Source organism: Gossypium raimondii, chromosome 7 (assembly GCF_025698545.1).
Source record: "Gossypium raimondii isolate GPD5lz chromosome 7, ASM2569854v1, whole genome shotgun sequence".
Lineage (NCBI taxonomy): Eukaryota > Viridiplantae > Streptophyta > Magnoliopsida > Malvales > Malvaceae > Gossypium > Gossypium raimondii.
The window spans coordinates 48738159-48755147 of NC_068571.1; the positions used below are offsets into that span (position 1 = coordinate 48738159).

At 32.4% G+C, this 16989-nt stretch overlaps 1 protein-coding gene, 1 long non-coding RNA gene and 1 pseudogene across 4 annotated transcripts; 2 read left to right on the forward strand and 1 right to left on the reverse strand.

Annotated features, from left to right (window-relative positions):
* The first annotated feature begins 268 nt into the window (after positions 1-268).
* LOC105785274 (uncharacterized) lies at positions 269-15760 on the forward strand. Of its 3 annotated transcripts, none has more exons than XM_052633414.1 (5): positions 269-641; positions 13812-13953; positions 14446-14672; positions 14845-15102; positions 15268-15760. In XM_052633414.1, exons 1-5 carry the CDS (start codon positions 381-383, stop codon positions 15571-15573), a joined length of 1194 nt encoding a protein of 397 aa, XP_052489374.1. In that variant the 5' UTR covers positions 269-380; the 3' UTR covers positions 15574-15760. The 3 variants fall into 3 exon arrangements, with proteins under 3 accessions (XP_052489374.1, XP_012466715.1, XP_012466729.1); XM_012611261.2 differs by lacking the exons at positions 13812-13953; positions 14446-14672; positions 14845-15102; positions 15268-15760 and adding exons at positions 1010-1151; positions 1904-2130; positions 2302-2559; positions 2730-3177 and having other exon boundaries at positions 304-641; XM_012611275.2 differs by lacking the exon at positions 269-641 and adding an exon at positions 12924-13443.
* Positions 5251-13022, reverse strand: LOC105803391 (hexose carrier protein HEX6-like; annotated as a pseudogene).
* On the forward strand, positions 7574-9223 carry LOC128042418 (uncharacterized). Its single transcript, XR_008197791.1, has 2 exons — positions 7574-7659; positions 9006-9223. It is a non-coding gene; the product is annotated as an uncharacterized LOC128042418 (long non-coding RNA).
* Positions 15761-16989: the final 1229 nt, after the last annotated feature.

The window sequence follows — 16989 nt, forward strand, 5'->3', positions numbered from 1 at the left end:
AAATAAACAGACCATATACAATGTAAATTTAAATTTGCTTAGCCTAACAAATGTAATACAGAAATTGTTTTATTTATATATTCAAAAATAGGAATATCAGTTTATATACAATAGATTAATCAATTTTCAAAGATAAAAATAGATAAAATTTTTAATAGAAAGATTAATTTTTTTTATCTAATGTATATCTATTTTTTAAATAAATACATTTAAGAATATCAAATGTGAATTTAGATTTAAGAATAGGACGAATTAAATCCATTTCAATTTTTGTGTGATTTAGGGTCGGGTCTAGACCTATCCATGTTTACTCACTTTGAAGACGATAGATATTTATGATTATGTAAGCTAAACAAGTCAAATTCGGAAACGTAAACCGAATGAGCCTCTTAAAACTTGGGTTCTACAATCAACGCTTCCATTTGCTTCGCTTTATTCCACCACAGTCTTCCAATGTCTCCCCATCTACCTTTTGGGTGCAAAATCTGACCAACAATAACACCACCAACCACTCATCGTTATCTTATACTCCCAGGATTAATCCTGTAATAGCCAAGGCACTTCGTACTGAAGCAGCTGCCACAGCACAGCCCATAAGAATGGTGAAAGCTATCAGGGTTCATCAACTTGGTGGACCTCAGGTCTTTTCTTACCCTTCCTAATGCTTCATTACTTTGCTATTACAATTTTTATGAGTTTAATTGAATAGTTCTTTTGGGAAATTAAAAATATATGTTCTTGTTGTTTTCATGCTTTGCTGCTTGCAGTTTTGCCCTTCTTTTTTATTCAACTTTGATTCAATTGTTCTGGGTTTTGTTGTTTTGGCCTTTTTAATTTAATTTTGATTGAATTAATTCTGGGTTTTTTAGAAAGTTAATTTTTTGATAAAGAAGGATCATACTCTTGTTATGAATGTCGTTTACATCCTGCGAATTTTAAAACGGAGCTTAGGTTGGAGTGTTTACGGCTATGGTTTGCTTGAACTGATTTCTTTGCATTGGCTATATAGGTCCTTAAATGGGAGGATGTGGAACTTGGGGAACCCAAAGAGGGTGAGATACGTATTAAAAACAAAGCTATTGGACTGAATTTCATCGATATCTATTTTCGGAAAGGAGTTTATAAGGCTGCTACCATGCCCTTCACTCCAGGTTGGTTCGATTTGTGTGAAAGTTTAAAAGTAGAACAAATTTTTACATTATGAGAAATGCAGAACATTCCAGGCTGATATGATATGTGTTTTGCAGATTAGTTGATATACAGAAAGTCTTTCTAGTCTCTTCTCATTGAGTATTGTCTAAATGCTAGGCCTTGGACTCTTGTCACTTGAATTTTAGTGGTACTTTCTTTGAACAAATTAATGTGAATGCACCTAAGTTCCGGAAAAAATAGCTGAGTTAACATTTAGCAAGAGATGAAAAGAGTAGCATAAAAGTTTGTAAATTACTCTTTATGGTTGATTGTTGATACTTATTTCCATTTCATAATTTAATTTACTTGGCTTACTTAACCATACTAAACCGGATTTTAGGTCTTCAAGATAATGATCTGCACAATCAAATATATTCAATATTTAAACCTGGACTCTTTTATGGATCAGGATGGTGTTATGACTATTTTAACCAATGGAACTTTAGATGTCCGATGCAGTCTATATTAAACTTGCATTAGAATCTGAATGAAGTAATTCTCTCGAGGTCTTTTTCAGTAAGTACTCTGTTTCCTTGCATGTTCTGAAGTAAATGGAACACTGAATTTATTTTCTAGATTTTCTTTCTCTTCCATCTCATCACGTAGTAGCCAACCCCATGGATTGGGAAAAGGATGTGTTCACTATGTTAGCATGAGTTTTCTCCAGTAATGATTATCACAGAAATAATTTGTTTCCATTCTTTAATTACAGGTATGGAAGCTGTTGGAGAGGTGACTGCTGTGGGACCTGGACTGACTGGCAGGAAAGTTGGAGATATCGTAGCTTATGCTGGTAATCCTATGGGTTCATATGCCGAGGAGCAGATTCTTCCAGCAGACAAAGTTGTGCCTGTCCCTCCTTCGGTTGACCCTATTACTGCTGCATCCATCATGCTGAAGGGTATGACTGCCCAGTTTCTAGTACGTCGTTGCTTCAAGGTAGATTGCATGGATACAAGTTGTTCATAACTTTAATCATATTATAGGTTTGGTGCTTGGTTATTTTCTCTTTATCCTGACATTAACTCCCGTCAATTAATCTTATTTAAATGTAGAAACAGAGTCATAATTGTATTAACAAAAAGTTTAACACAATATCATGTAATATAGGTCGAATCCGGACACACGGTTCTTGTTCATGCTGCAGCTGGTGGGGTTGGATCTTTATTATGCCAATGGGCAAATGCACTTGGTGCCACTGTCATCGGAACTGTCTCGACCAAAGAGAAGGCGGCTCAAGCAAAGGAAGACGGATGTCACCATGTTATAATTTATAAGGAAGAGGATTTTGTTTCCCGTGTCAATGAGATAACATCCGGCAAGGGGGTGGAAGTTGTATACGATTCTGTAGGGAAAGATACCTTTGAGGTAATCACGGTTCTGATACTGATGCTCTATCGTCTACTTTGCTCGTTCTTACTTTTAGGTTGAATCTATTCATAAGTTAAGCCATTAAAGGTTTACAATATCCACGGTGAAAAATGATATAACTTCACTGAACTTTGTAGCATTCTACTAAAAGTTTTATATTTTGTTAGGGCTCGTTGGCATGTTTAAAGCCCCGTGGCTATATGGTGAGCTTTGGGCAGTCATCCGGTACACCAGATCCGGTTCCGTTGTCTGCACTTGCACCCAAATCATTGTTCTTGACTAGGCCTTCCATGATGCAATACACGTCAACTCGGGATGAGCTGCTGGAAACTGCAGGGGAAGTGTTTGCTAATGTTGCATCAGGCGTATTGCGGGTTCGGGTGAATCACAAGTACCCCTTGTCAGAAGCAGCGCAGGCACATGCAGACCTCGAGAATCGTAGAACAACTGGATCAGTTGTGCTGATTCCATGAAAGCATCTCGGTTGTGACTTTGAACACCAATTGCATGAGAAAAATAAAAAAACCTATAACGTGTGGGATTATGTAAGAACTTGATCTATATATATATATGGAAGTGCATGTTGAAGGCTTGAAGCCACAGTTGAATGAATAATTGCTATTAGTTAAGCATGTGTATATACACACACACACATGATTTATGTAATGATGAAGTTAAAATAGGATTAAAAGAAAATCAGTGGTACAAAAATAATATCCAAAATTTTGTGCACCTCGATGGAAATTAATTTATTGGACTTGAATGTTAAGGACACTGGGTTGCTTACTATGTTCACAAATCCAGAAGTAAGGCCTGTTCACTGGTCGGACGGGCAGTAGGCTTTGCCTCGGTGGAGATTGGTGGTTGTAAATGAGCTAAGTTTGGATTAAAGTACCATGAAGGTTTTATGCTAGTACATGGATTGCATTTTTCTGTTATAAAATCTATCTATTTCTACTGTTGGGTGTTGACATGGTTGATGAAGCAATCAAAAAATGACATGTGGCGTATCATATGTTTCTCATGCTGATGTGGAGGGACTAATTCAAACAAAATGGACGAAATTTTTGATAGAGTGGATGCAACTTTTACATAGTGAAATTAATTCAAGCAATTAGACAATAACACATCCATCACTTAGCAATAGAATGAGTAAAATTTTTAATAGAATGACCAATTTACTTTTTTGATCTAATGTATATGGACTAATTTACCCATTTTCAAGTAGTTAAGGTAAACTACAATCCACCTCCTAATTTACTTTTACCACAGATTTTTGTTAGTATAGTTAAACTTGATTTTTAGTCGTTTTATGATTTCATTATAATTTTTTATTTAGAAATTAACCTATTTTGAAGTATAAATGTTTGGACTCAGATTTTAGAATTTCCATAAAAAAAGATTTGAAATTTTAATTGTTTAAAATAAAACAAGAAAGATATGGTCGAGTGTATACTATGATAAAGATGATCAAATGACACAGACTAACATTGAATTATTTTGACGCTTAAGATTAAGATGCACATCAAGTGGAATAGTGCATTTTTGCACTTATTTTCCTGTTAATTTGTGGCTTATATAGTGACAAATTTAATGAAATTATGGACCACTTTCCCAAGGTTTTTCATTTTGGACTGTCTACACATTAGTTTTAAGAAATTTAGTGTTACTTCACTACAAACTATAGTTGAAAATGAAAAGGATTAATTGTGATGTTAGGACTTCACTGTATCACGGGTTTGGTCGACATAGAAATTTGGAGTTTAATTATTTTAATTTGGCATAAATTTATTTATTTTTATTTTTAAAATGTTATTAGTAGATCCAAATTGAAAATACCATTAGTTGTTGTCGCCAAAATGATGGTATGATTTTTTCTATTGTTATTCCATCGCACAATACGAACTACACAGTGAACCATTTTCAACTAGTAATAAAATTACAGTAATGAACCTATCCAATTCCTTTCAACTTCAAATTTGAGTAAATTGGTCGCTCTAAAAAAATTTGTACAATTTATTCTCTGTCAATTTCAAAAATGAGCAACTAAGGAAAATTAAGCATTACGTTAATGTCTTTCGTCGATTGTACATAAATTTGGTTGGTATGGTAACAAATTTATACTTCAATATTTACATATTTTGTCAATTTGACCTTAATTCTTATAAATTCAACAAATTTAACCTCAATGTTTACACAATTACACAAATGTTACGGGACAAGTTTGTTAAATTAGGACCAAATTGGCAGAATATGTAAACTTTGAGGGCTAATTTTATTATTATACCAATCAAAATCATGTACAATTGATGGAAAATATTAATCTCGTGATTAATTGTCTTTATTTGGTCACTTTCAAAATTAACAAGGATTAAATTACTTTAATTTTTTTGAGAGGGACTAATTTGCTCAATTCAAATTTGAGAGGGACTGGAGAGATCTTTTTATCTAATTACATTAACCGAATCTTTTAGGCTACTAAAAGGAATCCAATTATGTCATTTCATGAGGGGGACTAAAACAAAATTAGACCAAAAGAAAATAATAGCATTGAGAAAAACATTTATTTTGTATGCTATATTTTTCTTAAGAAAAAGCTCTTCACATGAGTTTTTTCCAACTTTTTTATCGAATTTCATTATGCATTGTATATAAGGTCATGCAAACTTTTTTTTTTTTTTTTTTGCATTATGTCCCTTGTTGTGTGTAAGCCTTCTTCTCATCATTCACCTCTCCAACAATTGTCTTGCAAAACCAATGATCCCTCCACACTTTTTCTATTTGTTCAATCAACACATTTGTTGTCTCCTACAACAAAAAGTACACAAATGCGGTCATTGCCACGCCCACAACCCATTCTCCGAAAAAGAAGAATCTCGGACTCGAAACGGCAAAGCATAGCTAGAAAAGATTGTGCAATGATGAATGTAAAGAGAAATCCAATTGCCACTGCAATTTCTTTGTCCTGCTTATCTAATCTCCGGTGGGAAAATTTCACTAGTAACTAACCATCCTAATGGTCCCCATGACCATGCAAAACCAGCTACATATACACAAATTAAAGCGAAAACTAAATAAGCATAGCCTTTGCTTAATCCGCCATGATCCCTCACAAAATAGCAATAATTACTCTAATTGTTATTTGTGTCGCAAACATTTGAATTCCTCATATTATAAACAAGGCCTTTTAACCGAGTTTATTGACCACGAGTGCTTATATGAATGTCGCGATAGTACCAACAAGGCTAGTTAAAGCTGCGGGCACGAGCGAAGCAGTTTCACCTTGGCCAATGGTCCTAAATAAAATTGGTGCATAAAATGTGATGACATTTATGCCTAATATTACTTGTTGGAAAAAATGGTATAGTTATTGCCAATTAAGACCTATATTTTCTATCTATAATTTTTCGAAATGGGTGGTTGATGATTTACGAAATCAAGCTTGCTTTGATGAGATCATTTAGTTCTTCTTAGGCATCGATGGTGTCGCGTATACCTTACAACATGGTTTTGGCCTTCTCAGGATTATTGTTGTTTTGGATTAAGTTGTTGGGTGTTTCGAGGAGGAGGATTGTTCCAATTGTTAGGATTGAGGCCGGTAATGCGGCAAGTGCAAGGGAGATTCGCCAACTCCATCCACCTTTGATCTTTTAGGTGTTGAAGTTTATAATGTTAGTCAAAAGAACATCGAGACTGTAACAGCCCAATTTTCAGTTGTGTCGATAACAGTGATTTGGGATCACTAAATCCAAAAATTAAGCTTGAAAATTTAATAAATTAATAATTATGAAGTGTGAATTTAGAAGAATTTTTGAATTAGTGAATTTTGTGATTTAAAAAGAATTTAATAGGTAAATTGGGTCTAAAATGAGGTATCGAGACCTCAAATTCATAAGCCGAGCCATAAATATTTTTATAAATATTTATGGAGTGTCATTGAGTTAGTATAAAAGTTTCGTTAGAAAATTTTAACGTTTGGATAATCAATTAATTAAAGAGGACTAAATTGAAAATAGTACAAAATTTGTTAAATTGTGATTAAATAGCTTAAGTGACTAATAATGTAACAACCCGATTTTGACTCTAATCGGACATAGTGGTTTCGGGACCACAAGTCCGAGTCAAAAAAATATTTTAATATTATTTTGTGTGTTTATTATGTGTGAATTTAATTGTGTGAAATTTTCGTGTTTTAATTTTGTCATTTGAGTGTCCGATTAAATAAAAGGATTAAATCGCTTAAAATAAAAATTTAGGGGTTAAATCTAAAAGTACCTAATTGTTGTTGTCTTTTTAAAATGGGGGATTTATGATGCAATTAGACTAAAACATAGATAGTGGGTGGCAAAGGACTAATATAACCTTATTATATATGTTTTGTTTATTAATTATTAAAGGTTATTTTAGTAACTAAAATAAATGATAATATATGCTAAAAAATAATAATAAAGCCATTTTTATCATCTTTTCTAGCCGAATTGGAACAAAAGAAAAAAAGGAAGAAAGCTAGCTAGGTTCGGCCATTGTTGTGTTTAAATTTAAGGTTAGTTCTTTGTTCGGTTTTTGATAATTTTTACGTTTTTGAGATCGTTGCTTCGAATACTTCAAAACCCATGTATTAATTTTGTGAATTGTTGATGATTTTGAAATGTGCCATTGATGAATGTTTGAGTTTTGTGATGTTAGTTGATGAAATATGAAATATATGTGTTAGATTAACATGTTTTGTCTTTGAATTTTTAGTGAATTTGAGTAATTAGAGTTAAATTGTGAAAATAAATTTTTGAGGGACTAAAATATGAAATAAATGCAATGTGTGGACTTGTATGAGAACCATGAATATTCGGCTCTTGTGTGGTATGGGCAAATTTTGTGTATTTTGTGTTTTGTGCAAAAAGGACTAAATTGCAAAAAGTGCAAAATGTTAGGGGCAAAATGGTGATTTTCCCATTTATGTATTTTTGAACTTAATTCAATGTTTTGATGAATAAAAAGGTTAAATTTGATTATGTTTAGATTAAGAAACGAAGAAAACGAATTTGGATCGGGGAAAAACGAAAGTAATCGAATAGTCGATCGTGTCCGCTGATATCCGAGGTAAGTCTGTTAGCAAAAATTCATGTTATCAAATCAATATATATATAAGTATATTTATTTTATAATTAATGAGTTATAATTACAAGTATACAATTTATGTTAGTTGATGTGTGAATTTCATACATATACATGTGATGTTCGAATAGGTATGTAAATAAAAGTAAAAAATTTTGGATCCAATTAAAAGTTCAAATGTTATGGTTGTGTTTATATAATGTGCTAATATATATATGTGTGTAATATATATATATATATATGTGGATCGAACAAGCTTGCATATACATGTATGATACCTTATATGGATTTGGGAATGAAATTATGGATGTATATATATTAGATTGAATATGTATGAGTACACAAATATAAATTCATGCTTTGATTATGAGTACGTAATTATACATGTATATGATAGATTCAAAATATATATATAAATGTATTCGGTTGAATCATTGAATTTTTAAGTTTGGAATTGGTGAATTGAATCAAAGTTATAAACCTAGCAGTGCTAAGTGCTTGGTGATCGAATCAAAGCTATAAGCCTAGCAGGCTAAGTGCTTGGTGATCTAAATCAGGCTATAAGCCTAAAGGGCTAAGTGCCGTGATCCGAATATGATGAATTAAGTGATTCTAAGCATTTGGTATAAATATAGATATGATTTTATATGAAATGGATGAATGTATGAACATTGTTTCAAGATGTTGATGAGTATATAATTGTTCGAATCTTTGTGATTAGTGAGTATATATATATATATATATATATATATATATATATATATATATATATATATATATATATATATATATCGGATGTCATGAAAATTGTTGGATATTTATGTGTGCATATTTAGGCATTCTAAGCATAGGTGGATATATATTTGTTGCATTCGGCATAGATAGATATAAGTGTATATATGTATGCATTCGGCATAGGTGGGTAATAGTGAATATGTGCATTCGGCCTTTATAGTTTATAAGTATAAAATTATGCTTTTGGTATATGTAATTGAACAATTATATATATAAATGGATCGATGAAGTACTGAACAACAAGTACTCTAGAAATTTGTATATGCAGATAATGATTATGTTAGTAATTTGATTTTATGCATATAATGTATATACCTTTGTCCGTTTATGTATATTAGTTAAATATACATTCTTTTAGATTTAAACGAAATGACTTAATATAGAAATGTTTGGTTAGTAATTATATTTGATATTTGTGATTTGATAAATTTACTTAAATAATTATGTGATTCTTTTATATGTATTTTTAGATACGCTATAGACTTACTAAGCTATAAAAGCTTACTTTGGTTATCTTTGTCTATCTATTCTTATAGATTTTGGAGACGCGTTATGAGCTCGGGGATCATCAGCATAGTCTATCACACTATCGACCGTCCTTGGTATTTTATATATTTTGAACTCGAACCTATGGCATGTATAGTCTAGTTAATATGTTTAATTTTTTTTTTGATATGTGAATATGAGCCATGCGAAAATGGCTTGTCACTTTTCGTTTTGAATTTGGTATTAACGAATATGTTTTAATGGTCTATTTCTTATGCTTAAATTCGGTTTAGTTAAAAATGGCTTGATCATTATGTTTAAACTTAGTTTTATATATTCTAGGTTGAATGTTCAATGTGATTGATTTAAATGATTCGACTATGGTATAAGTCTATTTGTATAAATGATAATTAGTATGATTGATAACTTGATTATATTTCTTGATTGGTTACATCATGAATAAATTATGAATTAGTTTGTATTAGTAAGTTTGAAACATAGTAAAAATGCTTGTAAGTTTTTATTAAACAATTCGGCTAAAGAGTATGAAAGAACATAATGTATATTTGACCATGATCTAACCTTAATTTGAAGTGGTGTTTATGCTGTAAATTGGTTAAAGGATGAGTTTCGGTTGTGCTATGATATTGAATTAACGGATATGTATGTTTTGTATTAAGATTTGGTGTGGAAAAAAAATGGTTGTGTTTGTTCGGTAATGCCTTGTAATCCTATACGGCGACGTATACGGGTTAGGGGTGTTACAAATAAGGAGGGATTTAAAAGACAATTAGGCCTAAATTATATGAGCTGGACAGTTTGGGCAAGAAAATCAGCAAGAAAGTAAGGAGAAACAAGGGCAAAATTGGAAATTTTGTAAATTAAACATATAAAACAAAGATAAAATTGAAAAATCTAGAGATTTCTTCATAATTCATCAGAAAAAACTCCATAGGAGGTCTGAAACAAGTTTGCTTCTCATATTTTTACACCATGTGAGTTCAATTCTTGTTTTTTCTTTGAAAATTTTTATGTTTTGTGACTTCTACAACTAGGTCCAATTATTGAGTTCATTAGTTTTTGATTCCATGGGTGATTTTGTAAGTTAACATGAATAAGTGCTGGAATTTTATGATGAATTATCATAGATTTTAAGCTTTAATTTCATTATATTATGATTTTATTAAGTGATTTTAGTAGAAAATTATTTTAGGACCTAATTATGAAAAAGCTAGGAATTGGGGTTTTGTACTGAAATTATGAATATCAAAGGCTGTATAATAGCCTAAAATGATTAGATAAAGTGTTATTTGAGGAAAAATTTGTTCAATTGAAGTGTTAATTGAGTAGGGATTAAATTGTAAAAACTATAATTTTTGGGGCAAAAGTGTAATTTCGAAAATTGAAGGGCATGAATTGTGATGTGAATTAGTATTGAAATAGATGCTAATGAGTGGAAAAAGAATTTATATTATAGATCAGGAATCCGAAGATAAACGCGAAAAAGAGAAAATATCAAACTAGTCCCTGAAATATTACAACTCCTACAAATTTGCCCAAGTAAGTTCATACGGCTGAAATTTTATGATTAATTGTTAATGTGGGAATGGTTTAATGTATTAATTTGTGTATTGTTGTTGAATTATGATTATTGTAAAAATGTGAAAATCCAATTGTAAGTTCAAATTAAGGGGTACGCAGGTTGAGTACGTACGTTCAGTAACCAGTGATGAATTAACGAATAAGTCCATGGTAGATCCATGGCAAAGTGTGGAACGTAGGTATGGTATTTTAGTAAAGAAAACCATACTGAGTTGTGAAAAGTAGGTATGGTATTTTAGTAAAGAAAATCATACTGCGTTGTGAGAAGTAGGTATGATGTTTCAGTGAAGAAAATCATACTGAGTTATAGCATTGCCAAAGATTCAAGCAAATCGTGGCACCGGGCAAACGATGTACTCAAATCCGTAAGACGATCCTCAATTTGACAGGTATTTGTAAGTGCAATTGAAGCTAAATGTTGGAAACAAGTTGATATCTGATATTGGGCTCGATTGAGTAAATTCATTATTTGAGATTGTGGTTAGCAGGAAATGTTGAATTATACTTTTTTATTAAAATTATTATTGAAATCTTGATAAGATTTTATTATGGGCCTATGAAGTTACTAAGCTTTCTGTAAGCTTACTCCTGTGTGTTTAATGTTCTTTGTAGATTGATGTGAAATCGGTGGATCGGATCAACACATCAGGGCACACTATCCAGATTACTTCAGTAAATTTTATTGTGCATCATAAGTTTTATATAGCATGTATAGGGTTTAATTGAGAGGAAGTGAAGGTGTTATAAACTTGGTTATTAACATTTTTTACTAAAACAGTTTTGGACAGCAGCAGTAGTTCGACTTTGAAAAATCACCAAAAATTATGAAAGTTGAATTAGAGGTTGAATGAGATATGAAATTAAAGCTTATTTAGTCTAGTTTTACATAGAAGAAACGGTGTAAGCAAGAGAATTTCATATTATGAGATATTTGAATTTTTATGAGACAGGGTCAGAGTGATTTTGGAATCCCCTGTTCTAACTTTGGAAAATCATTAAAAATTGTATAAAAATAATTAAGGGTTATAATTTATCTGTTTAAATTTCTTAATTAGTCTATTTTCAATAGAAACAAATAGGAACATCATTCGAATCCCGTACAAGGAGATAATTAATTTTTAGTGAAGAATAGTCGAAACTATCAAACAGTAGAACAGGGATGAATTTAAAGAATAAACTGTACTTATTGGCTAAACCATAAATTCTAAAAATTGTATGGTAAGAAGATATGTGAGTCTAGTTTCAGAGAAATTTAGCGAATCTTAATTCGGAGTTCCGTAGCTCAAGATATAAATGATTTAATGACTATGACTCTCGTGGACTGCTTTGATATGAACAAAGTAAATAATGAAATTATGTGCAATTATTTTGTAAACTCCGGTAACATCCTATAACCCTGTTCCGGCGAAGGATGCGAGTTAGGGGTGTTACAGAGACTAACACTGCATTGGAAGCAAATGGTCATTGCTCCTCCGTGTCTGGGAAGTGCCATTTCAGAGATATATAATGTGACTGGCTGTAAACCAAATGCAACAAAGCAAAAACACAATTAGGTCCCTAAATATATACAAATTCAAAGAGAAGATCTAATTATGGTTTTGGTCCCTCTATACTGTTAAAATTTAAGATTTAATCCCTCTACTCTAATTTGACTTAGGTGTACACTATTTTTTTTTTAACAATCTTAAGCATTTGATAGACATAAATTTATTATTAGTTAAAAATATTTAATGAATTATTTATGATAAAACCAAAAAATCCATGTAATTTTCACTTTAATGAAAACAACTAATCCTATTGTCAATTTAGACAAACTAATAATACCATAAAAGTAGAGGACCGAAATATGAAGAGAGGGATCCAAAAGGGAAGATGCTTCGGCCCCCTTGCTTTAAATTAAGAAATTGTATTATAAGCCTCAGGGGTTGAACGAGAAAAAGGAGGTCTTGGCCTTGTAACAAATTTGGAAAATTGTCATTGAGTCTTTTAAAATGTTTGAAAATTTCATTTAAAACCTTTAAAATTTTCAAAAATTTTCTCTTTAAAATTTTAATTAGACTGATATTTTTTAGGAAATTCCCATTAATCCCCTATATTCTTGACCTCTCCAAAAGCTTATAATTTTATCTCAACCTCCTAATACAAAATTTCTCGTTTCATCCTCAAAATTATGCCAAATTAAATCTCAAAATTAAAGCATAATGGAGGGACTAAAACCATAATTAAACCGAAAATAAAACTATTGTGCATTCCTGGTTCGCAAATCCAACCCTAACGCCTAGCAAGACACGACCGAGTATCAACATGTAGACGTTAACAGCCGCACCACCAAGTGCTGAACCAGCAAGGAATGTAGCTCCTCCTATAAGGATGGAGGGCTTGCGGCCAAAGGCTCCGGTCACCGGCGATGCCAAGATAGACGAAATAAGGCCAGCTATGTAGATTGAGGACGTAAATGAAGTCAACAATTGAAATTTAATTTTTGCAAGTCATTTTCATAAATAATTAAAAATTTTGGCCAGTTTCTAAAGGGAGCCGGCATCTGATTATCTCTACGCCGCTTTGAAGACGACAGATATTGTGATTATGTAAGCTAAACAAGTCAAATTCGGAAACGTTAACCGAGTGGGCCTCTTAAAACTTGGGTTCAACAATCAACGCTTCCATTTGCTTCGCTTTATTCCACCACAGTCTTCCAATGTCTCCCCATCTACCTTTTGGGTGCAAAATCTGACCAACAATAACACCACCAACCACTCATCGTTATCTTATACTCCCAGGATTAATTCTGTAATAGCCAAGGCACTACGTACTGACCAAGCTGCCACAGCACAGCCAATAAAAATGGTGAAAGCTATCAGGGTTCATCAACTCGGTGGACCTCAGGTCTCTTCTTACCCTTTCCAATGCTTCATTACTTTGCTATTACAATGTTTATGAGTTTCATTGAATAGTTCTTTTGGGAAATTAAAAATATGTGTTCTTCTTGTTTTCATGCTTTGCTGCTTGCAGTTTTGCCCTTCTTTTTTATTCAACTTTGATTCAATTATTCTGGGTTTTGTTGTTTTGGCCTTTTTTATTTAATTTTGATTGAATTAATTCTGGGTTTTTTAGAAAGATAATTTTTTGATAAAGAAGGATCATACTCTTGTTATGAATGTCGTTTACATCCTGCGAATTTTAAAACGGAGCTTAGGTTGGAGTGTTTACGGCTATGGTTTGCTTGAATTGATTTCTTTGCATTGGCTATATAGGTCCTTAAATGGGAGGATGTGGAACTTGGGGAACCCAGAGAGGGTGAGATACGTATTAAAAACAAAGCTGTTGGACTGAATTTCATCGATATCTATTTTCGGAAAGGAGTTTATAAGGCTGCTACCATGCCCTTCACTCCAGGTTGGTTCGATTTGTGTGAAAGTTTAAAAGTAGAACAAGTTTTTACATTATGAGAAATGCAGAACATTCCAGGCTGATATGATACGTGTTTTGCAGATTAGTTGATATACAGAAAGTCTTTCTAGTCTCTTCTCATCGAGTATTGTCTAAATGCTAGGCCTTGGACTCTTTTATGGATCAGAAAGGTGTTGTGACTATTTTAACCAATGGAACTTTAGATGTCCGATGCAGGCTATATTAAACTTAAATTAAAATCTGAATGAATTAATTCTCTCTTGGTCTTTTTCAGTAAGTATTCTGTATTTGTTTTTCCTTGCATGTCCTGAAGTAAATGGAACACTGAATTTATTTTCGAGATTTTCTTTCTCTTCCATCTCATCACGTAGTAGCCAACCCCATGGATTGGGAAAAGGATGTGTTCACTATGTTAGCATGAGTCTTTGCCAGTAATGATTATCACAGAAATCATTTGTTTCCATTCTTTAATTACAGGTATGGAAGTTGTTGGAGAGGTGACTGCTGTGGGACCTGGACTGACTGGCAGGAAAGTTGGAGATATCGTAGCTTATGCTGGTGATCGTATGGGTTCCTATGCCGAGGAGCAGATTCTTCCAGCAGACAAAGTTGTGCCAGTTCCTCCTTCAGTTGACCCTATTATCGCTGCATCCATCATGCTGAAGGGTATGACTGCCCAGTATCTAGTACGTCGTTGCTTCAAGGTAGGTTGCGTGGATACAAGTTGTTCATAACTTAAATCATATTATAGATTTGGCGCTTGGTTATTTTCTCTTTATCCTGACATTAACTCTCATCAATTAATCTCATTTAAATGTAGAAACAGACTCATAATTGTATTAACAAAAGGTTTTAACACAATATCATGTAATATAGGTCGAACCGGGACACACAGTTCTTGTCCATGCTGCAGCTGGTGGGACTGGATCTTTATTATGCCAATGGGCAAATGCACTTGGTGCCACTGTCATCGGAACTGTCTCGACCAAAGAGAAGGCAGCTCAAGCAAAGGAAGATGGATGTCACCATGTTATTATTTATACGGAAGAGGATTTTGTTTCCCGTGTCAATGAGATGACATCCGGCAAGGGGGTGGAAGTTGTCTATGATTCTGTTGGGAAAAATACCTTTGAGGTAATCACGGTTCTGAGACTGATGCTCTATCATCTACTTTGCTCGTTCTTACTTTTAGGATGAATCTATTCTTAAGGCATTAAAGGATTACAATATCCACAGCCACAGATGATATAACTTCACTGAACTTTGTAGGATTCTACTAAAAGTTTTATATTTTGTTAGGGCTCGTTGGCATGTTTAAAGCCCCGTGGCTATATGGTGAGCTTTGGGCAGTCATCCGGTACACCAGATCCGGTTCCGTTGTCTGCACTTGCACCCAAATCATTGTTCTTGACTAGGCCTTCCATGATGCAATACACGTCAACTCGGGATGAACTGCTGGAAACTGCAGGGGAAGTGTTTGCTAATGTTGCATCGGGCGTATTGCGGGTTCGGGTGAATCACAAGTACCCTTTGTCAGAAGCATCGCAGGCACATGCAGACCTCGAGAATCGCAGAACAACTGGATCAATTGTGTTGATTCCATGAAAGCATCTCGGTTGTGGCTTTGAACACCCATTGCATGAGAAAAATAAAAAACTATAACGTGTGGGATTATGTTAGAACTTGATCTATGTATATGGAAGTGCATGTTGAAGGCTTGAAGCCGCAGCTGAATAACTTATTGCTATTAGTTAAGCATGTATATATATATACGCACACATGATTTATGTAATGATGAAGTTAAAATAGGATTAAAAGAAAATCAGTGGTGCAAAAATAATATCCAAAATTTTGTGCACCTCGATGGAAATTAATTTATTGGACTTGAATGTTAAGGACACTGAGTTGCTTACTATGTTCACAAATCCAGAAGTAAGGCCTGTTCACTGGTCGGACGGGAAGTAGGCTTGGCCTCGATGGAGATTGGTGAATGTAAATGACCTAAGTTTGGATAATGGTAAAAGTACCATCAAGGTTTTGTATTGTTTTATAATTTTTTTTATCGAAAAAAATGATAAATCAATATGTTAAATTAAAGAGTAAATTATTTTTCTGTTAAAAAAAATTATCTATTTCTCCGGTTAGTTGTTGACATAATTGATGAAGCAATAAAAAAATGATACGTGACGTACCATATGTACCCTATGCTGAAGTGGAGGGATTAATTCAAGCAAAATTGATAGAATTTTTAATAGAAAAAATGGCTAAGTTTGTTTACATAGAGTGCAATGAATGCAATTTTTTACGTGGTGAAACTAATTCAAGCTACTTTTACCACAGATTTTTGTTCATGTTTGTTAATTATTTTAAAGTTTATTATTGTTCGTTAAAAATTTTAAATTTATGTCCGTGTTTGTTTATCCAAAACTATGTATTAATTTTTGTTCTTTTACTTGAAATGAATTTATTTGTGAATATTAAATAAACATGATTGTAAACATTAAACTATATGTTCGTGAGCATATAATTAATAATGTTCAAAAATAATATTCATGAATAATAAAAATAAAAATATTTATTTATTTTAGATATAAAATAATCAAACACAAATATTAGTAATTATGTTATAAATATATAAAATAAGCTGAGTAATAAAATTATTATTAATTATATGCTACTCTAACAATAAACGAATTTAAAAGTCTTCAAAAATTTATTCATTCGCTATAAAAATTATAATTATATACTAATTAAGTATATATATTAAATAATTATTAATTTTTAAAATAAGTTATAAAGTTAATTATATAGAAATTTTAAATTAATATGTTTATTATAATTAACCTCCACCCCCGTGTGTTTATATTCCAAATAATTCGAATTTTGTTTAATTTTAAATGTTAAATTTGGATATTAGTTAGGGGGGTAGCGGGAAAAATAGCTCATGCACACTAACAGGAATAAAAGTCATCATTGCCTCTCTCTCTCTCTCTCTCTGCAAATGCTGCTATTTGCTTTTTG

What these genes read in the sequence shown, in the direction of transcription:
- LOC105785274 (XM_052633414.1), top strand. Translation starts at nt 381, where the DNA reads ATGAGCCTCTTAAAACTTGGGTTCTACAATCAACGCTTCCATTTGCTT. An exon ending in ATCAACTTGGTGGACCTCAG is followed by an intron (nt 642 to 13,811) that starts GTCTTTTCTTAC and finishes TTGGCTATATAG; the next exon opens with GTCCTTAAATGGGAGGATGT. An exon ending in TTGGGAAAAATACCTTTGAG is followed by an intron (nt 15,103 to 15,267) that starts GTAATCACGGTT and finishes ATATTTTGTTAG; the next exon opens with GGCTCGTTGGCATGTTTAAA.